The sequence below is a fragment of the Aulonocara sp. 'chitande type north' Nkhata Bay genome, linkage group LG15 (genome assembly GCF_057382095.1).
Source record: "Aulonocara sp. 'chitande type north' Nkhata Bay isolate Kocher_YH1m ecotype deep benthic linkage group LG15, A_spYH_male_GT1.1, whole genome shotgun sequence".
Taxonomy (NCBI): domain Eukaryota; kingdom Metazoa; phylum Chordata; class Actinopteri; order Cichliformes; family Cichlidae; genus Aulonocara; species Aulonocara sp. 'chitande type north' Nkhata Bay.
Genome location: NC_141358.1, coordinates 14,988,083 through 15,010,688, shown reverse-complemented (window position 1 = coordinate 15,010,688; position 22,606 = coordinate 14,988,083). Strand labels below are relative to the sequence as shown.

Below are 22,606 nucleotides of genomic sequence, written 5' to 3'. Positions count from 1 at the left end.
CTTCTGTGCATGCATGCACTTGCTTGTCAGTATAGCAGATTATGATGATTTTTTTGTGTGTTTTTGTGTGTCTGTCTTGGTGTTCAGTATTCAGCTGGATAAATCAGGCTCACTTTCAATCAGTTTAAATTTGGAAAATTAGACAAGAAAATCAGCTCGTCAAGGAAGGAAAGAGTGTTAACACCGCGTAGAAAGGAGGAAGGAGAGGTGGCATCAGCTCATCTGCAGTCACAGACAAGAGGAACAGCAATTCGCAGAAAAACCAAATCCGCCCATGTGACAGAATCTGGTTTCCTTCAGCTTTAGCATGTGTGCCAGAACACGCTGTTCTCTCAATGAAGCTTGTTAGCGCGTTATGCAACATGTCTAGAAAAGAGAACTCTGGCCAAAGTAGTCACTCTCCTCCTTTCTGTCATTAATTTAGACACTAATGATTGCACTGCAGGGTGATTTAGCAGCAAACAAATGTACAGGCATTTGTGAAGGTCACAGATACACAGACTGGAACTTGTTTAGTTTGTAATTGTTTTTATTGCATTCTTATATTCTTTTTACTTTGTTACTTAAAACTGTTCAACCAGACGTTTTATGGCGCCAAAACACTCATTGATAAAGATTACATACATTGCTAGCTTACTTTATGTACAATTCAGCATACAAATACAAAAAAAGATTATCAGAAAAGTGCTTTAATGTAGTGGAAGAAGAAGAAATATGCAAAGTGAATTAGATTCACAAAAAGCAAACAAACAAACACACAAAAATCATAGTGAACATATATTATACTATACGGTAAATATCACCATAACAAACAACACTTGAGACGAAACACAGAAATTCGTAGCATATTTTCTCCACAGCAAACTGTGTTCATAGCTTCATTGTGATAGACTAAATATCTATCATCGTAACTACACCGAAGTTAATACTTGTACTCTTAACAGTACTACTGAGAATGTGCAGCCATAAAGGCGTCACATAGCTGACATTTATCCAAAGTGAAAAAGTGAACGATAAAAACACTGGACTTTGTGCACCAAGCTTGGGTTGCTGCTGGCTTTCAGCTTTGCTCCCAGTAACTCATGCCTGTGAATTATTTCTGTCTACAATATTTGCAGATTGTGACAAAATCCAATCTGCAGAGCAGATATTAAGTCAATCAAACGTAAGACTCCTTTGCATAGGAAAGTTCCTCAAACACAGGCTGGCTGCATCTCCGTGACACGACATCGTGTTGACGCGTCGACACGGACTCCGACATGGCTCTCTGGCGGAAAGGCTGCCGTAGATTGACAATGTCTGATTCCTGGGGAATGCATTCCTGAATTTGGATGCACTGAGGATTAGAGTCATAATTTACAGAGGATGGACGAGACCTGCTCCTCATCTCCTTTACAGTCAATGAGCGATACTGTGGGGGGGGACCCACATTCTGCACCGCCTGTTCGTATGATGGAGGGCTGCAGGGCTGCCTGCTGTCAACATGCTTGAAAACTTCAATCGCAGACAGAGGGCGTGGTCTATCCACAGGCTCGGCCGGTGGATCAGCTTCGCTCTGTAAGTCCTCCTGGAGGGTTTCGCAGGGGAAGGCGTTTTCCTTCTGTGAGTCTCTTTTCTGGCTGTTTCTGCTAAAGGCTCCTAAGCTCCTGGTCCTCATTAAGACTTTAGTGGCAACTCTCATGGACTGAGAGCGCTTCCTTTCTTGGGGTTTGGAAATCTCCTGCTGTCCCTTAACAGCCACTGAAGGCTGGCTGCTGGCGTTTGCCTTCCTCGAGCATCCTGGTGACACCATTGGGGAACTGGTGAAAACAGAGCTCTCTGAATGGTTAGAGGTAGTGCTTTCGAGGGAAGAGCAAGAACAGTCTTTGCCCATGAAGGGCTGCAGATCTCCATTGGAGTTGTTCAATTTTAAGAAAGGCATAGTTGGCCTGGCTACGCTACGGCCTCTGAGCAAGAAGGAGTCATCGGAGATCTGCTTTTTCAGAGGCTGCTCGGCAAAATCTGCCTTTTCTGTGGAGCAGTCCTCGTGGCTCCTGGCGTGGCTGCACAGGCCCTTGAGATCGTCCGAGAGGAGGATGATGGGCTCGGAGCACCGGCGGTTGAATTCTGGCTTTGTGTTGAAGACAGCATCGGACCAAGAAGAGGTTGTCGTGCTGGGGCTGGGCGATGAGGATGAAGAAGTAGAGCCATATTCTGTAGACGTGGACATGATATTCTCTCCCACCTCTGCATCTCCATCTGGGTCTGTGCTATCATACGCAGAGTCCTGATGCTGGGAGGAGACAGAGTCTGTCGAGCAAGGAAAGGAAGACATGATTAGAATCCATTTAATCTCATTTACCTCTGTAAAAAAGGCCCATAAAGGTCTCTCAGCATTATTGGGGGCTTTATTTGCTAATTAATTTACCTTCATCTGTGTCCAGTAAGACTCTGGTATTCTCTCCAAGAATGTCACAGTTCTCAATCAGGAACTGAGTAAGATCTGTCACCTGCAGAGAATCACACAAAGACAAGCAAGCATTAGTAAAATGAATAACAACAACAAAGTCAAGGGATTCTGTAGACAAATTCAGTGCTTCACTTGGTCTAAATACTCGGCTTGTTATTAGCACCTAAGTATGTGCTAGTGCACTCCCACTTATGAAACCGCTTGAGGTTTTTTGCACTGTGAGCCGCGAGGCTTCAAAGCGCTCAAAGTGAGAAAGTAAATTCATATCACATCTTTTTACCTTCTGCATCTTCTCCTTCTGCTCCTCCAGCGAGGTGTCATCCAGCTGCAGCAGCGTGGGGCCGATGCACACCGCCAGATTGTAGGCATCCATCTTGTTGATGTCTGCGCTCTCCAGGATGTGATGGAAGACGCAGATCAGATGCTGCAGGAGGAGTCTGTTCAGCCCGGGGAGATCATCTACCACCCTAGCTCGCGGGTAGCAAAAAAAAAGGAGAAGCAGGAAGGAAAAAAAAACAAAAAACGGTTAGCTTGCCGCTCTTTTTTTTAGAGTCTCTTCCTTTTTTAAAACAGTAGACAGACTTAAAAAAGAGAAGTGGGCTATGTTCCGGTCAGATTGTATAGCGAACATATGGAATGATTAAAAACTTCCCTCAAAACCACAAAACCAGTCATGAAAAAAAAGAACATAACTGTTTTTTTTAAAGATATAAATTCTTTTTTTGTGTTTTTTGTTTTTTAGACAGGCAGTGCCGAGGCTCATTAGCAGACATCGACTGCTTACTTTGTGATTTCCAGAGTTCTCTGCTGGGTGTCTTCAATGTCCAGAGCTGCCATCCACTTGTCATAATAGTCAGATCTTAGCAGGCTGCCAGGAAGCTCCTTCAGAAAACTCTATAAATAGGAGAAAGGCATTGATTAGGCACATGTATATTAGAGGCTGTGCACTAGCATATTAAATATAATCAAGACCACCTATTTGACAGCTTCCTTGTCAAGCGGTCTAACATATTTAAGGAAGTACTGCTGCTTTCTTAGAAACTATAGCAGAGGGTAAAGCAGTAGTAGTGTGGCCGTTGTGGTAGCAGTGGTTAAAATAACCTACAGCCGTAATGCTTCTTTATCAGTGATGTAGAAAGTACTTTAGCGCTAATATTAATCGTGGATTTGCACATACGTGGTAACGCTAATAGTATGCGCAGAACATGTGAAGTGCGAGCGCCTCTCAGTATGCAAACGTACTTTGAGTAGTCCGACGAGCAGAACGACGGGCAGCTCGCCCATGTCCACACTGCCGCCGCTGTTCAGCTGCTCTCTGATGTCTTTCATGCTCTTGATGTTGCACAGCTTTCGAAACACTCCCTCTGTGGAGGGGCCTTTCTTCCTCAGCAGCACCAGCAGCTCCTGATGAAGCAGGACGGGAGAGAAGGAAGATGAGATTATCATATATGAATAAAAAAAAAAAAAAAAAAAACACACCCACAAACACAGCAGCTCTGCATGTGTGTGTGTGTGTTTTTGTCTTGGCTTATTAATGTGCACCGTTTGTGCGTGCACGCATGCTATCATATTGTATTCAATCTTCAAAGCATTAAGAAATCATTTTAAAACACAGGCTGCTAACATCTTGAAACCAATGCACAGAAAGTTCTCAAAGTGAGCTAAGCTACTGATATGACATCAACTCTGACATTTATCAAAGGGCAACTTACTGTGACTGGTTTGGGAAGTGAGCAATCGTCTGGGCATATCTTGTGGAGGGGCTCTCCAAACAGCTGAATCTTGTTTTCTATTTCTGGTCGCTTTTTGCGGCCCTTTGACAGCCTCCTCCTCACCACGTTCCACTTGGTGTCTGTTAGGAGCAGAAATGTTTTATCCATTTAACATTTTATACTCATAAGACACGGCAACAAAGGCAGACGTGCAAAGAGTCAAAGCCCCGAGTGCCAAAAACAAGCTTTCTGTACTCGTTCTCTCTTATCAGCGGCTAGATTTCCTCTTGTCTGTGGTTGTTCTCTTTGGTCTCTTCTCTGCACATGGCACATTTAGCGAGGCACTCCCTCCCACCAGAAAAAAAAAAACACCGTAAAGAGATTTTCAAACTCACCAGTGGGCTGTCTCTGCCTCTCCTCTTGATTATTCAACTGCTTCGACACAGCGCAGATCTTTGCGTTGCCCTGGTGACAAAATAAAGAAAAAGTGGCATGGTGAGCAACGTGGAAGAGGAACATGAGCATGCAACAGTAGCCAAGGGAGGGGTTGTGGCTTTTTTTGTGTCAAATTGCACGCCTTCTAACACGTTAATGAACAAATGTTAAATTAGTCTTTTAGATGTTCAAAAGACAGATTTCTAATTATTTTCAGCATTCTAATATAATTATTGCATTAATTGTGCAACTTATCAGTATGTTTGCACTTTCTGCATTTAACATACTATGTTTATTATGTAACAACTGTCCACTGAGCGTTAGCGCAGAGGCACAGCTGTTTTTTACCAGCAGGTGTCTATTTTGAACATTTTCTACCATAAGAAGCCAGAAAAACTGGGATTACTTACATCGAGTGGAAACTCAATCAATTCTTCCATGCCACCTCCTGTTAGAGTTTTGGTCTGTGGGAGAAAGAAATGAGTAGTTTTTCTTTAATAACGGCTCTTAAAAATGTTTATGTTTTTTAAAAAGAAATGTGGCGGAGCAGATAGCGAGACTTACTGTGATGTTGCCACTCAACACCTTCATCAGGACGTCTGGAGGAAAAGAAGAAGAACCGGTCCTCGTTTTTGCTTCTTTAATTTTTCTGCAATGACGATGAAACACTTAGAGGAGTGGCACTCACTGACTGTTTATCAAGTCTGAATTTTGAGTTTATAAAGCAGTAAAACAAAAAATAAAATGATGAAGTTATTGTGGTTCAATGGAGCCTCAAGAGATTATTAAAGAAATACAGTTTTACATTGTTACAAATGCTGCCTCGATGTTTGCATAACTTAAGAAGCCGATATGAATATGTGCAGAACAATTACAATAAGTGGCAGAAGTGATCGAAAAATTTCACAATGCTTTTTATGAATGACGATAAATGGGAGAGCGCCTGCGAGAGTTTGCTGATATAAACAATGATCTTGTTCTTACCTGTGAAGAGTATCTAACCAGCGTTCTTTCACCTCAGGCGAGCTGTGGGCAAAATAACGGCATGGTATGAGTTACTAATCCACACAGAGCGACTGAAACAAGCCGGCAGATTACAGTGGGAGGAATGACACGAAGTGCGGCCCTCGCGGTCTTTTAACAGCTCTGTCGGAAAGTGTAACTCAGTCATGGGAACAGGAAGCAACGTCACGGCGGGCCCCGACCAGAGACATCTTCCACTTCCTCATATGCTTGCTGTGGCTTCGTGTCCATCAGTGGAAACACGCCGACGAAACAGACGAGCCTACGTATATACACCTGTGCGCTTTCACCTTTCATGACCTGATTTAATGCCAGGCGCTTTAATTATAAACTGTCTGCGCACAGGCGACGGGAAAGTGTCAACAAACGAGGCCGCGGCCTCTCACGGGATCCACGGTCGACTCGGTGTGAGTGAGCAGGAGTGAAAGTTTCACACACTGAATCATCACTAGAGTCCGAGCATCCAATCAGAGAAACAAATCGTCTCATTTTCAAACAAAACAACTCAAAACCTACTAGTGCATTCATCACTTTCTTGGAATACAGCACCAGCTGTGAAACGGCTCTTGGTTTGATTCTAATAAGTTTGCGAGAAACGTGGGAGTGACTGCCCCAAATGAAGCATTTCTAGACTTTAGTGCCGTTTGGTGCTCTTCATCATAAATTCACTGAAGAGAGAAAAATCTCCTTTGACTCCTTTAACAAAGAAAATGTCTAGACATAAAGCATCTGATGTGTTTTATCTTTATTGTAAAGGCCAGCATTTCCAGATAAAGATCATCTGATGTTAATTCCCTCCCAGCTCCACACTTCCTATTTTATAACCTTTTTGTCTTGTGATGCTACTCTGCGGACTTTCTACTTGCCACTTCCCTATTTCATGAAGGCCACAGATCATCTGACCTTTTACTACATATGCACGAGTGTGCATTTCATAAACTGAATGACCGGCAAAAAAAGCAGTCTGCCGAATAAGAAACAGAAAGCTTATAGTTGCAACAGTGTTTTTATATTGCAATACACTCGTATTTTCTCCTCCGTCAGTGCTTTAACAGATTGTTTGCCTTGATGTCTCTCTGTAATCTTTTCTTGAAGAGCTCATGTGGCCTTTTGGAAATTTTATTCTGGCCCATTTATTACTTTTGGTTTTCATCAAATTTCACTCCATCTACTCACAGCTGTGGTTTACGACATATGCAAATACTGAATTAAGCAAAAAACAGGATAAGCTCCACTGCGCCTGAAAGCTTGCACAGCATGGCAGCACAAAGGTTAAGCTCTGAGAGGTGTGTGTATCTGTTTGCCAAGAGGCAATTTATTTTCAAATAAACTTGCCACACTACCACTGAGCCCTGACTTTAGACCGTAAATATATTTTGTTTTATTAAATTCTCCATATTGCCAACAGCTGTCCTCTTTAAGCTTGTGAAAAAGGCTGTTGTGCTGACTAATAGTAACCAGAAGCCTATACAGTCAATTAAATTAAGTCTGGTCTCTAATCTGATTCTCAGTTCCCACTGTGGCCTTTCGTCAACTCAACTTTGACACCTCTTTATTGAGATTATCCATCTATTTACTTCTGCTTATCCAATTCAGGATCACGGGGCTCTGTAGCCTTCCCCAGCTGCCACATGGCGAGAGCCAGGTACAGCCTGCAGGGCTAACACAGAAACACAGACAACAATACTCATTCACACCTCCAACTCATTAATCTAACCCCACTAACTGCATGTCTTTGGGCTGTAGGAAGATGTCAGAGTACCCAGAGACAGACATGGTGAAAACATGCAAAGCCCACACAAACAGACCAGATGGAGGATTTGAACCCAGGACCTCCTCGTGGTGTGTCATTGTGCTGCCTTATTTAGATTACATATTTCAATATTAAAGGTTTACCATAAAGAAGGAAGAGCAACAATCAAATGAAGATCCACATGTGAGCTGTGATGTTTAGACACGTGTACCCAGGTATTTGAGTGTACAGTGAATCAGTGACTCAACACTAAATATGCTTGGCCATTTCCATGTGAGTCATTCACTGTGTGTATGAGTTTGTGTGTGCGGGGAGGGGTAGGGGAGCTTCTCACCGGAAACACACCAGACAAAACGTGAGATCCCAGGCCAGGATGAGGGTCAGCCTGAGGTCAATGTCACCAATCAGTCCATCCTCTTCCTCCGGTTCATCCTCGAAACTGTAATGCCAGACGTCCTCAAGACTGACTCTATGCTTCAGTCGGTAGCTGGCAGGCGACCTGTCGAAACGGGAATAAAAATAAAACCAACACTCCTCTAAATAATTTTCATTAATTTGTTTCTAAACGTGTTGTTTTCTCAAGATTACAAAGCAGGTTTCAGTTCCATAATTTTTGGATGAGTGATTGATTTTCTTCCCTCCTGTGAAACCATTGAAAAAATATCTTTTATATGAAATAGCGCATTTCCTCTCTGTGAAAACATTGGCACTGAACACAGAAATAAAAACACGGAGAGAAAAAAAAAGGCCGTAATTTCTCCCGTGACAGCTTGTTTTGAAAGTTGGTCCTTCATGCGAATAATCATTGGTTATTTCTGCGAAATAATCAATGATCTACTCTTGCACCTGAATTGCGGACTGATTGCTGCACTTGGTCAAGCAACAATGGTCACATGCTAAGTGTCAAAAAAAGGGTCAAGATTTCGATTATCCCCCAGTTTATTAAAATAGATACAAGTTTATGACAAATAAGAATCTAAAAAAGAAAAGGTGACTCATAAGAGATTAGAGAGGAATTATTATTTGAAAAAAATAAAAAAAAGAAGGAGCTGGGAGGTGTTTCGGTACTAAAACAGAAGGAGAGACGCGATGCACTGATAGAAGTAAACATGGGTGCTGTTTATGTGCACAGCTGTTGTTGTTTTGATTTGGCAGAATTTGGCAGATTTCAGCCAGTACTGTTTGCCCAAAGTCAGTTTCCGTCAACAGTATCTTACTATAAATACACAAAGTGTGTCGTCATAATTTCATCACAATAACACATATTGAAAATTGCCAGCATTTATAGGCAAACTATAGGCATGTAAAGTTATGAAATCCTCTAGAGTACAGACACCTACTTAAATGAGAGATCCATGATGTTAATAAGTTTTCTATGTGGGACTGTGACGTGTTCTTAATTTGGAGTCTGGCGCTTGAGTTTACATTTCTGTTTAAACACAGCCCATCTGTGCACACTCTGCATTAGATTGGTATAGATCTAACAAACAAAAAGAACTTAGAGATTGTTTAAAGGTGTTGTTACATAAGTTGTTGTTCTGAGACTGTCCTCCCCATGAAAAGGTTGTTTTTGTGTAAGCTGTTACGATGACCTGATAGCAATGAACATTTGGCCCAAATGTGGTATGCAGTTCTCTTGCGACCCATATGTGGCCTCCACTGATTCTGAGTGAATCTGGATGCACTCTCTCAGCCGCAGGCACACCTTATACAGGTCAGTTATCGGGCGGTTTTTCACATTAGGGCAACATCTGGGCCTCTCAAGTCTTGCTCATGCTACAGCTGAATCAGAAGTTCCCCAAACGTGCCTGGTATCTGGGTTCACATCTTAAAAGATAAACAAAAGCTGTGTGAACTGGGTAGAGTTACCACCACTGGAATCTAACACAACACAGCTGTGTAACGTGTTTTTAACTGTTTGAAAGGTTGCATTTGACATCAAAATACGATCTCCTCCTGACTATTAAGTGACCAGGTTTTGTGCTGCACCTTAGCCATAGTGGTTCTGAATATGAACCTAACAAGACCACGAGTGAGAAAGTGAAAGTAAACAGCAAAGCGGAGCTAAACTTTGGCCCGAACTCGAAGCGCGGATCAAAAATCAGGTGTGCTCGTGACACCTCCACCTCACCATCCACCTACACGCTGCTGAAACGCTGAGATGGGCTGTTTCACATTGTAGGAGAAATGAGAAAAAGTGGCCTCCGACACCTGCTGTGTGCCTGTTTCTTCACAGCAAACTAAAAAACACACACGCAAACACATAAGCACACAATCATCTCTAGATGTAATGATCTCATAGATTTATAGGCTCAAAAAAGGCTGCTATGCTGTATGACAGTGGTGTGCCAGCTGTGTGTCTACAGGAACAGTAGGCAGGTTGTGGTACAGAGATGAGTGTGATGTCCTCCCACTCATTAGGTATAAAACTTCCACCGTGTTTGACAAACAGATCTGATCTGACTAAGCCATGTAAACAGTGATTGCCTGAAGGTGTATTTAAATGCTGTTTACATTTTAAAAAGAAAGGAAACAGAGGTTTACTTATACGGAAAAACAATAACTAGGATGTTTAATGGTGAAGAAAAGGTGTGAGTAAATGTTCAGAACATCTCAGGGTTTTCAAATTTGAAGAATTTTAAGAGTGATTTGAGCCACACAAGCACTTGTGAGAGTATTGAACCAGCAGCTCTGTTGTTCGCTTCAAAGCTGAAGCGAAGGTTAAAATAACTGTTGAGTTTCCCCTAATGTGACTCCACTCTAAGGGAACCACCCAACTCTCTTCTTCTACTAATTTAAAATAAGAGAAACGACTCATAAACAATGTCTGTTGCTGGGAGATTCCCCATCTCTCCGAGTAGAGTCCAAAAATACACATTTTGTTTTCACTTCCTCTTTCGCTCTCCCATTCCTACTGTACAAACACATGATGATTTTCAACAGAAAGTTGCTAAAACAACACAGTGGCAGTTTCCTTAGTTGTGATTTATTTTAAAATCTCCAGTTTTACAAGCAGAAACTATCTGGGTTTCATACACACACTCCTGAAAATATCTGATCATCACAAGCTAAAATGCTGGGGTTTTAGATTAATAATATCTTACTTGAGTTTGGCGAAGACAATCACGTCGCTGAAGAGGAACAGGTGTCTCTCCCTGGTTTTTGAGCCCTCGGTGACCTGAACGCACTCGTCCAGCAGCAGCTCTCCGTTCTCGCTGGCGAGGCCGAGGACAAATGGACTCTGCTCCACAGACACCCAGCAGGGAGCCTCCTCCCTGAGCCAGAGGATACACACCAAAAAAAAGGAGTGGGTGACGGGGAGAACCCACAGCCAAACGAGTCTAAATATGGTGATTTCCACATGGAAATGAGACTGATTTTGCATCTGAGAAAGATCAGGTTCATTTAACAGCTGGAGCCTGATGTATGAACAATAATATGACTTTTTCATAGAAGAATAGGCGTATACATGTAAGTCAATCCTGATAAGGTGAAGCACAGGTGAAAAATAAAGTTAGATGTAGTTCAGGATAAATATCAAAAACTCATATATACACTTACCGGCCACTTCATTAGGTACACCGTTCAACTTTCTAATCAGCCAATCCCAGCACCTGACATGGTCAAGATGACCCTGCTGAAGTTGAAGCCAACGACGGGGAAGAAAGATGATTTAAGTGACTTTGAATGTGGCTCTTGTGGTTTTGGTAACTGATGGGCTGGTCTGAGTATTTCAGAAACGGTTAATCTACTGGGATTCCCCCCCCCCCCACATAACCATCTCATCAGGGTTTACAGAGAATGGCCCATCAAGTTAAAAGCAGTTTTCTGGAAGAAAAAATCCTTTGTTTCAAATCCTTTTTTGTTTCAAAAAATCTTTGAATCCTTTGCCAGACAGAGGTCAGAGAAGAATAGCCAGAGTGCTTCGAGCTAATAGGAAGGCAACCATAACCCAAATAAATACTCAGTGCAACCAAGATATGCAGAAGAGCGCCTTGACGCAGAGGGGCTACAGCTGCATAAGACCACACTGGGTGCCACTCCAGTCAACTAAGAACAGGAAACTGAGGCTAAATATAAGAAAACTTTGTTTGATGACACCTGATCTCTGTTGAGACATTTAAATGGACGGATCAGAATTTGGCATAAACAACATGAAATTATGTATCAACAGTTCAGGTTGCTGGCGGAAGTATAATGGTGCATTTAGCCACCACAGTGACCAGATCTTAGGACAATAGAACATTTTTGGGATGTGGTTGAAAAGGAAATTCACATCTGGATGTGCAGCTGACAACTCTGCAGTAACTATGTGATGCTGTGTCAATGGAAAATTGTATTTAGTAGTCAGTATAATCTTTTAGTGATATAAGTTTGCATATGGTAGAATACTGCATGTAGTTATTTGTATTAGGAAATATTCAACCAGATATACTTAGATATACTTAAATATTTTCCCTAACATGCTGTCAAGTCAATATGGACCCAAATCACAGAGGAGTGTTTCCAGCACCTCGCTGAATCTGCACTACGAAGGGTTAAAGCAGTTCTCAAAGCAAAATTAAGCCCAACATGGTACTATAAAGGTGTACATAATAAAGTGGCCATTGACTGTATAAGTATATGTATATATTCTTTTTAACTCTTCCAGGCTTCTTGATGAATTTATTTAAAAAAAAAAAAAGTAACCATGCACAAAGGAATATGCACAACATCGTAAATGTGGCTAAAAAAAAAGATGAGTTTCTACTAAAACAGAATCAGACTTAAATTTTATGCATCTGTCTCCAGATGTTTCTGATAAAAATGAATATTAATCACTTCAGGAGAACAAATTTCCGTAGAAATGTATAATTCATATGTAACACGCTGCATAAGTTTTTCACCAGAAACGTATGAAAGCCGATGGTTAAGATGTGAATTGGTATGCATGAAACTGCCTTGTCATAAGAGGACATACCAGAAAATGAAGAATGAGTTAGTGAATCCATAACTACCGCTATGTATGTTTAATTTTACTCTTAGGCTACTTGCGATAATAAGTAATTTGAATTCTAAGGAAATACAGCGTAAGTGCAGAAAAAATGGATGATTAGAGCCTGCTGAGCCACCCACCCCTCGTTTTTGAAACTTTTCTGTAGGCACACTGTCTTGTAAATAACACCACAGGGTCACATTACTAATACTTAGTGGACTACGGCATGTTTTTCAAGTGGCATACTTAGAAGCTGATGCTTTAAGAGAGACCTGGCATCATGGCAACAAAAGTCACATACCACATAGGTATATAACATAATAATATCCTAATAATATCCTAAAAACTTAAATTTGTCACTGCTATTGTGTTTTCTGGTTATTTTCCAATATGGGTAACACAATAAACCACTATTTTTCTGATCAATTTCTTCCAAAGCGCTGTTCCTCCTCCAAATATCACAGAGAGCAGAAATGATGCTCTAATTCAGAGAATAAATGTCAGATGTGTGCATAACGGCATCGCCAACCCTGCTTGATTGATCTTGGATCAATAAGGTCATCTTATTCTTTACAGACAAGTGGTCTGATATCAACTTACTAACTAAAGTTTGGTTATTTGTTCAGAAATGACATTTACCAACACAACTTAAAACCTGACTCACATATTCTTATCTATGCATAGACGCTGGTTTTCTCTTACTCTTCATAAATACCATCTACCTGGATGGAGGAGTTTGTCACATTTACTTCACTGGACTAACTACTGGTGTTAATTAATGGTAAATGGTAAATGGCCTGTATTTGTATAGCGCTTTACTAGTCCCTAAGGACCTCAAAGTGCTTTACACATCCAGTCATCCACCCATTCACACACACATTCACACACTGGTGATGGTAAGCTACATTGTAGCCACAGCCACCCTGGGGCGCACTGAATTAATGTACAAATAACACAAATATTTGCGGTCAGATAACAAAAAATGAATGTAAAAAGCCAGCATGCTCATGTTGTTGCCTCCCTGTTGTGTCTAGAGTGAGCCTGTGAAGATGACAAGAGAGTAAGAGCAAGTAAGAGTTGTTTGTTCTAAATGCATATGAAACCACATTTAGTGGTTGATCGTCCCACTTGGTCCGGGGGAAGAAATTCAAATTGTTATAGTAGAGGTACTTCCCCTGACTGCTGGAGATGACACATTAACTACGGGCATATAAACTGTGGGAGAAGCTTTGTGTTTGTACTTACAACAGGATAAACCATAGAAGTGCAATAGTAAAAGTGTGTTAACACGAGCATGCCACTGCTTTGTTTGTTTTGTTTTTGTTAAATTTCAAAGATACGTTTTACAGACTGGGACCACTTTTTTTTCTTAGTAAATATTGATGTAAAATCAGAAGATAAATGCACTTTACCTACTCTTGCTTTGCTAATTAGCCAGGCTACACAGGCAAAAGATAGCTTTGCTTTGTAGCTAGCTGCGCTTGGTTAAAATGAACCTAAATTTGTGTTTTGTGGACTAAAATTGAAGGCACGAGGCTAGATTAGATATTTGTCTACTTGGCACACAGGTCCATAAATGTATTTTGTTGTTTCTAAACATCAAAACTTTGAACAAAGCTAAGCCAGCTGCTCCGCTAAAGCTAACACAGACCTAGCCTGCTAACCAAGCTAGGCGGGCAACACTGTTTTTTTACTGTTCTACTGCTTTTTTTTTTTTTAACATATTCTTTATGTACTAATATTTCCATTCATTACAAAGAAGTCCAAATTTAGCAGCACTGAAGTAAACCATTCACAGTGACCCTGTGAGGTAGATGGTCTAAATCAGGTATAAGAGGTGTAATCATGCCTGTTCAACTGTGCCTTACTAGAAATATCTAATCAAGCCAGTCACATGGTAGCAACTCAGTGCATCTAGGCATGCAGTCATGATCAAGACAACCTGCTGAAGTTCAAAACTGAGCATCAGAATGGGGAGAAAAGACCAAAATGTTGTTGTTTTTTTATGTCACAGGTCACAGGGGTCAGACTGCTTCCAGCTGATAAGAATGCAACAGAATGCAACGGTAACAACTCATAGGTTCTTGAAGAAGATGGGCTACAGCAGTAGAAGATCACACCCACACCAGGTGTTACTGATATTATCTAAGCTAGAAAACTGAGGCTACAATTCACACAGACTCACGAAAACAGGACAACAGAACAGAAATACTCAGCCTAGTCTGATGAGTCTTGGTCTCTCCTGTAACATTCATATCGTAAGGTGAGAATTTGGCATGAACAACAATAAAGCATGGATCCACCTACCTTGGATCAACACCTCAGGCTTCTGCTGCTGGTGTAATGTTGCGGGGGATATTTTCTTGGCACATTTTGGACAACTGAGCAACTGAGTGATGTTTAAACACCACAACCTACCTGATTATTGTTACTGACTGTGTCTGTGCCTTTATGACCACAGTATACCAATATTCTGATAGCTGCTTCACTAGATTACACATTGTGTTACTGAGCATAAGAAGGGCGTGCAACCCACTACGAGCAAAGTGTACCTAATAAAGTGGCCTGTGAGTGTATATAGTGTCAGAAAGACGTGAAAACTGGTCGAAAATGGGAATCTGATACAGTGAATTGAAGGTACTTTTTCTTAGTTAAGCAATAAACTAGAGTATTATTTTGAAATAGTCACGTGGGGGAGGGGGAGGGTTTTTTTGCTTTCATCGCACAGCATTTCTTATTAGCTAACTCAGGAGCCTGGTGTTTAAATATGTTCAGCTTTAAACATCTTTATATTTAATAAGTATAAAACTATTGATTCAGTGTCGTTAGAACTATGATTCACAGCTTTATTTAACACTGTATTTTCACCCCACTACATCATTAACACATATATATGTAGAATCCAATAATAACATAGTGCTTAACTCTGTGAAATAATATAGCTGCATATGTCTGGTTCTGCCTCTTCATGCTGAGGTATACTCTACGTCAGTGGCAGTCCCACCATAGTGAAACTGACACCCACGAAGTCCAGCCCCCTCATGGAAATGCCTGATGTGTGTGTGTGTGTTTGCGTTTGCGCGCTGATTAGTTGAATGTGTGAGAGTGGGATGTGTCTGACATTTCTCTTTCTGCTTTGAAGGGATCGCCCACTGCGTGCTTTGGTGGTCTTCACATGACAACGTCTGACGAGTGTGATCGTTATAAGGTTAAATTTTATAGCCGAATCAAAGCCCACGTGTCTGAAATGCCCAAAGACAAAAAAAAACTGTCAAACTGAGGGTTTGTTGAGAGGAGTAAAAAAAAAAAAAAAGCTTTGCATTGACAACATATTTTAATTATTCAGTTTTCTATGTTTGAGTCTCATCTAAGGCCACTTTTCCATCTATTTAACAACGTTTTCAGAAAACATTTCAGGTTATTTGTCGGCCTAAGCTTACAATGATAAGATAAGCTACGTTATTATTCCAAAGAAATGTCCGCAGGTTGCTAAAACCCCTCAGGATATGAGCTCAGCGTGTTTAAAATAGCAGCTGTAGCCGTGAATTAATTTCTGTTTTAAAAGATTATTTTAAAACTGAGAGATTATTTGGCTTCTTGTACACTCAGCGAGCAGTTATCGCACAGCTTCTAAAATCAGTCATCCAGTGTTATTACTGAAAGAAACTGCTTTACGGGAAACATAGAAAGGACCTTTTGTGGTTCATGAAATTAAACTCAGGGACAGGAGTTAAGATGTTGCTGTAGTAATATCTGGAAGCACGCTGTTTAGTTTCATATTGAACTGATTGCTTGTGCTGTCAAAACAAGGAGGTGCTGGTAATGACCTCCTGTTGATTTATTCAAAAAGGTCAACTTGTTATGGGTGAGAATAACCGGTTCATTAGGTTTCCTTGACAGATCGATATCGTCCACGCTGCTCGCCCCTCACAGCCCGGTCATGGCCGAGGTGAGGAGCCACAGCACATGTGCACGTTGTTGTTTCAAAACCCTGCTGTGTAATTCCCCGTGGGAACATCTGTGTTTGTGGCCTGAACAGAGTAGGCAGCGTGGCCTGCAGGGTGACAAAGCGTGACACGTGGCGGGATGGAGGGGGAAGTTAGTTTTTTGCTTGTCTGTATAATAGTGTGAGGCTATTCTCTAATGAAGAGTGTGCTGCCATCTATAGGGTGGAGGCGACAGTGAGGCTACTTCTTCCTGTGATTGCTGTTTTGATTTTTGAATTTTGGACTTGACTAAACATTGGAGCCTGACTCTCTAATTAGATCAAACTGAATCAGACAGCCAAGTGAAAAAGAAAGCTTCACGAGACTCTGTATGTTTCTGTATGACTTTACCAGTTACTTGTTGCTTCAGGTCATTGAGGTTTGCGGGGATTTGTTTTATCTTTTGTTGTAGATTTGCTACTGTGTTTGGGAACATTCTTCTGCTGAATGACCCAATCGCACCCAAGATTTAGCTTTCTGTCACCTAAATCTCACATGTGACTCTAGAATACTTTGGTAGACAGAGGAGTTAATGGCTGACTCAATGATTCATAGCTACTCGGGTCCTGTGGCTGCAAGACAAGCCCAAATCCTCACACTTCCACCACCGTGCTTGATAGCTGGTATGAGGTGTTTGCATAGACAATACAATACAATTCTCCAAACATGGTGCTCTGCACTCCAGGTTGATTTCTGGGAAGGTTGTAGTGAATGCTCCAGCACACTTGCCATTAATCAGTTAATCAAATGCATTTGATTGCACCTTTACTGGTACTTATCCTCTTAATCGCTATGGAAACAGTACTTTTTTCAATGTTTTGACATTTTTAAGCTAAGTGTTCCATTTCCATCATAAAAACAAATACATAACTGTGCATCAGATAATTAGCCTTACTTGGCGCACACTTCCTTCCCTACGAGTTATGCTGAGCTGTGCAGAGACTGTCGCAGCAGAAAACTGTAAGGCACTGTTGTGCGTACAGCACTATGATCAGAGTGTGTTAAAAATGACTCCAGGCCGTACAAGAAAATAACGGTTGCACATGTGTAAATGCATCTAATAAGAGAGTCTTTTGCACACCTGATAGGGGACCATGGCATCCCCAAAGCCTTCCCAAAGACCAGGGATGGAGCTGAGCGCCGTCTCTGAGCCAAGTGTCTGAGGTGCTGTAAGAAAGCAGAAGTGATAGATAAACAAAACCTTTTGTGTCTGCCGGGAAAATAAAAATCATTAACTCATATCTGTCAACATTTTGCTGACAAGACACAAGAGACACAGAAGCATTTCAGTCAGGGAAGAAAACCGCAACAGAAGGTTTGCTGATTTGCGAAATTTAATAACGGATACACTTTATATTGGGCCGCAATCAGAAATGGCAGAGATGGCGGAGCTGTGACCGCAGTCAAGCGTATATTTAGACTGAGGAAATAACTTATTCCCTAGTGACCTTCCACCTGCAGACAAACGAGTACAGGAACAGCTTCAAGAAAGGCAGCTTAATCGCTTAAAATAGCTGCTCAGTCAGAGGTTCCATTAAAGTAAATACATTTACCAAGAAAAGAAATGAAAGCAAACAACACAAAGTACTTTCATTTACCAATTTCCACCCTTCAGAGGGTGAATTTTACATTTCACTGCTTAAAGTATTGAGTACTGAACTTAATCCTGCATAATGCTCTGGATTCCAATCAGAAGGTCGTCCCTCTCTGCTCTAACAAGTGAATACATGTGGACAAATAAATGTTTGTAGGGGACAGATAAAGGCTTCTTCTGAAGACTGAAGGATTCAAGTGCCTTAGCACAGAATATACAATGTTCAAATATAAGGAATTGTACGAGATAGCCAAATGTAGGAATGAGTTCCTGTGTGGTTCAGTTGTCATCTATATTGAAGGCCAAACATCTGTGTGCAATAATAAGATTTTTTTTTTCTCGTGACAAAGGACAACCGAGAGAGGATTTGAAATTCAAGACTACGCTTCCATGAAATTAGTCAGCACCGTGTGCACTGAATACGTCTCACGTGTTTGCATGAAGGAGGGGCCAATGAGAATCTGTGTGGAAAGCGAAGGTAAACTGAAGCCATAACTACACATACGAGCTCTGAAATCTGGGTCAAACACTTCCTCCATCACATATCAGCTTCAGTCTCGGTAGTTTAGGACGCTGATTGCCTGATTGTATTTTCTCACTGCAGTTGGTGTCGAGGTTTTTTGCATCGGGCCGTGTAACGATCTGCAAATAAAAACAAATCTCACGTGAACGCTGAAAACGCTGAAAGAGTTGCTTCAGGTGATAAAATTGTCGACACAAGTCATTGGACACAAATATGAAACACTGATTTGAGCATTAAAAAGGTTTGTGTTATTGCTCTCAAGGCATCGGCGTAACTTTGTGCTGAACATTGGGGGGGGTCAAGATCTCTGTCTAAATAAATAAATACATCTGGGTAAATATAACCCCCCTAACCCCCCTGGAAATTACGCCTCTGTCTCAAGGTTTGATTTTATTTTTTAGATTTAAGGCACATTTATTTACAAAGTTCAGATACAAAAAAATATTTATTTTCCTGGGTTATCAAAAACACTTTTGATCATTTTAAATCTATTAATATGACTAGAAAAGTTAGACAACATAACAGCTAGACACTCACTTGCCATTTTATTAGGTACATCTTGGTATTACAGGGTTGGACCTCCCTGTTTGCCTTTAATTCTTCGTGGCACAGGTGCAAGGTGCTAGAAACATTCATGGTGTGTAATGATGGTGGAAGCAGCCATCAGAAGGTAATTACACTGTACTCATAAAAGGATGAACAAGGTCAGCGGCACGCTCAGACAGGCTGCGGTGGTTAAATAATGCCCAGTTAGCATTAAGGAGTTTAAAGTGTACCAAGAAACTGAAACGTTGACTCAAGCCAGGAGGGATCCGTGCTTTCATGTTGTTCGCAGCAAGTTACATTACAAAATGCAAGAAATCAGGGAAGAAATCAGGGCTCATCATACCAGATGGCATTTTTCTGATCTGCTCTTGTCCAGTTTAGTGAGCTCATGTGAACTTCTGCTGTTGTAGCGCATCTGCCTCACAATTTGATGTGCTGTGTGTTCCGAGATGCTCTTCTGCATACCTTGTGAGTTGGTTTGAGTCACTGTTGCCTTCCTATCAGATCAAAGCACTCTGCCCATTCTCCTCTGACCTCTGACATCAACCAGAGATTTTCACCTAGTGAACTGTCGCTCACCCGAGAGTTTCTCTTTTTCAGATCATTCTCAGTAAACCCTAGAGATGGTTATGTGGGAAAATCGAAGCTGATCAGCTGTTTCTGAAATATTCAGAGCAGTCCATCTGGATCTGTGTTTGAGGATTTCTCTTTTATTTGCTTGTTTATTCACACATGTATATCTTCCTTAACTTACTTTTCTTTTACTTAGTTGCACTGATGGATGAATAGTCTATTTCTACTATTTCTACCTTTTTCTTGTAAACAGCTTTTCTTTGGGGAGTTTTGAATGCATTTGAAGAGTTTAGAGGAACTTCTGAAGTTGCCTAATAATTGTTGGGTAACACTCCGACGCACTTGGACATTTGTTCATTTGCGTGAAGGAAAACAAACAGTCTCTCTCCATCCTTGTTATGGCTCCTGCGGATGATGATGTTGCGCTCTAATTGCCAGACAAACTGAGAAATTGGATGAAGCAGAGTTGGAGATGAAGGAGAACAACAACACAAAACAAACAAGAGCTGGAACTCTTAACAAAGTGTCTCTCTCTGGCCTCTGTCCCTGCAGCTCGGAGTCCGCCGACTGATGACGGACGCGACGGAGGACACAGAGGCTCATTGTTACCTGAATCCTGGAACCACAAATGCACGCCACTAAGGGACCAAAAGTGTCACCATTAACAAGCTGTAGGTCCCATCTAATGGAGATTTGCTTTGTTTTTAGAGTCTCTGCTGTTGTCTAATAAACACTTTTTTTTATTCTTTTTGGAAAAGCTGATAATATTTCTCTCTCACAGTCAACAAATAGACCAACAGCACCCACCCTCTGAAGTATCTCACGCTCGGCTGTTTTCTTAAACACACTTGTTGGGAAAATCTTCCGTTACCGAACGTTTGATATTTACAGAGGAGGGTCCATGTGGGGCTAATTTCTCTTGATCACAACAATAAGAATAAGAATATCAATGCACTCAATATTCATTCTATTAAGAATTAATAAAGCTTCTTGTTACCAGGGAAACGATAAATTAATGCTTTTTATTACTATGGCTGTAACTTGGCTAGGTTTGGGTATAAAACCAAATAGTTTTGAGTGCCTAAGCCTATCCAGGAGAGATCATAGGTGTCGGTTCCGGAAATATTATTATCACAGTTCAAAGAAACAAGCGTGCATTGCTTAGTAGAGACAGGAAACAAAGCAGTTGCCACAAAAAAATGCGATTTCCTCTGTAAACAGCATTTTGTGTGGTGATGCCTTGTGTATACTCTTGCCACGGCGAGAGTTGAAGTGTAGGTTGGGTTATGGTTAGCCATTTCACAGTAAAGCGGATTCATCTGCTCGGGTTCAGGATAAAGTGAGGGCAAAAATACTCATCAATGGGGGCAACTGCAGTGAGCAGAGAGCCAGCCTGTTGTGATTTGGCGCTGTATAAACAAAACTGAATTCACTTGAATTGTATAAATCAAAACCTCCAAATCCAATGATGTCCTCTATGTTATGGAATTGATTAAAAGGCACTTTTAAAGTGCTTCTGTGTGTTGCCCCGATCTACATAGCACACATGCTGACCTCATATAAGCCAGTTTGCAGGTTTAGACCCTGTGATTGGTCGTTTCAACGTCAAGCCTTAAAAGGGGGTTAACATATTTCTGCTGTGAGGATCTCTCATCTTTGGAAAGACCTGCCTAAATTCACCTTTTGGCCAAATTAGAGACCTCACTGATGCAAATTTGCAGGTTTAGACACTAAGATTGGCCCCTTCTGACTGCTTGTTACCAAACTTTCTTTCATGAAGGTCCATCATCTGTTGACGGACCTGGCTAAGCTGAGCGAGCTGTTAATCGCTTTTTAAACAGAAGAGTTTGAAGTTTAAGGTTTTCATTAGAGATCAAATGTAATTGTTCCCGTATTATAAAGCTATTTGGTTTATCTAATTTTGACTTAGATGAAGATCCGGCCAAATCAGTGAATAATCAGTTAACAAACTGCGGTAAACCTGAAAGGCTCGTAGATGTTTTCTTGCAGCTTTTCGTGCTTCTGTTGCATCTGCACTCCGTGGAAGCTCTGAGAGGCTACATCGCTACACCTCTCACTTGCCACACGCCTTTGAACCTCATCTGGAACGACCAATTTTACCTGAACCCTCCCACTCACCCACTTTCTGTCATGTAATCACATTTCAGCAGTCAGTCAGTGTTGTGATGTTGTATTTCCTCTCTGCGTCTTTGATCATAAACCCCTCACAGACGCATAGGAACTGATCAAAATAACTCTTCTTTTTGATATCACAAAATTGTCACGATTATCACCTTTGCGAGTAAATAATGGGCGCATACTTACGGGATGCAGTGAAGCTGCACCATCATCATAGCTTCCTCTCCTCATTGCTCCAATTCCATAATCTGAACCGTCCATCCTGGTGTCTCAGATCCCAGAGGAAGCCCTCGACCCCTCTGTTGTCCTGTGCTGTAGTCTGTGTTGTCAGTTTACAGTTTCCACTTGGCAAAGCAGAGGAGAAGCAGTTTGCGTCCCGGTTTGAGGGCTCTGCTGTGAATGTGGTGGGGGAGTGCATCCACAACAGCTTCTTCTCTAACTGGTGCTAATGAGGGTTTGAACAATGGAGGCCAGGCTGGCACACAGAAGAAGAGCGAGGGGGAGGGGGGGTGTTTGTGGCTGACCTGGGCCTGCAGTGCCACTCTAACCCCCCCTCGCCCCCTTAAAACCTTTTTCCAAGCCACCACTTCCTCCGTCTGATCATCCCAGACTGTCCCGTTACGCTTCAGCGAGGCAGCTTCCTCCCATAATGAGATCGGCCTGCATCCTCTCATGGCCTGCTCGTCCTCATTTCCAGACTAACGAGGGTGAGATACCGTGACAACAGGTTCCTCAGAAAAACAAGGCCTCACAGATCGGTCCCACGTCCCTGTTAAACATATAGAGATGTACTTCTGAATGTTTATAATGAAAATCAAAGCCAATTTTTAGCCAAGTATGTATTTAAGTCTAAAATAATTCCATTCCCAGAGTGAGCGGGCAAACCTAAAGAGTGGTG

At 41.5% G+C, this 22,606-nt stretch overlaps 1 protein-coding gene and 1 long non-coding RNA gene across 4 annotated transcripts; one reads left to right on the top strand and one right to left on the bottom strand.

Moving 5' to 3' along the window:
• Positions 1–508: 508 nt before the first annotated feature.
• On the bottom strand, positions 509–22,264 carry tagapb (T cell activation RhoGTPase activating protein b). 2 transcript variants are annotated; one of them, XM_086264506.1, is made up of 14 exons: positions 21,895–22,264; positions 17,415–17,500; positions 10,477–10,647; positions 7,707–7,871; positions 5,581–5,622; positions 5,161–5,245; positions 5,007–5,060; positions 4,557–4,626; positions 4,162–4,301; positions 3,692–3,853; positions 3,234–3,343; positions 2,730–2,916; positions 2,408–2,489; positions 509–2,289 (listed from the first exon to the last, which is right to left on the bottom strand). In XM_086264506.1, the coding sequence occupies exons 1-14, from the start codon at positions 21,967–21,969 to the stop codon at positions 1,160–1,162; spliced, it is 2,559 nt and encodes an 852-aa protein (XP_086120632.1). In that variant the 5' UTR covers positions 21,970–22,264; the 3' UTR covers positions 509–1,159. The 2 variants fall into 2 exon arrangements, with proteins under 2 accessions (XP_086120632.1, XP_086120631.1); XM_086264505.1 differs by lacking the exons at positions 17,415–17,500; positions 21,895–22,264 and having other exon boundaries at positions 10,477–17,399.
• Positions 13,301–20,436, top strand: LOC147312802 (uncharacterized). 2 transcript variants are annotated; one of them, XR_015125075.1, is made up of 4 exons: positions 13,301–13,417; positions 14,362–14,610; positions 18,278–18,405; positions 20,122–20,436. It is a non-coding gene; the product is annotated as an uncharacterized LOC147312802 (long non-coding RNA). The 2 variants fall into 2 exon arrangements; XR_015125074.1 differs by lacking the exon at positions 18,278–18,405 and having other exon boundaries at positions 14,362–14,476.
• Positions 22,265–22,606: the final 342 nt, after the last annotated feature.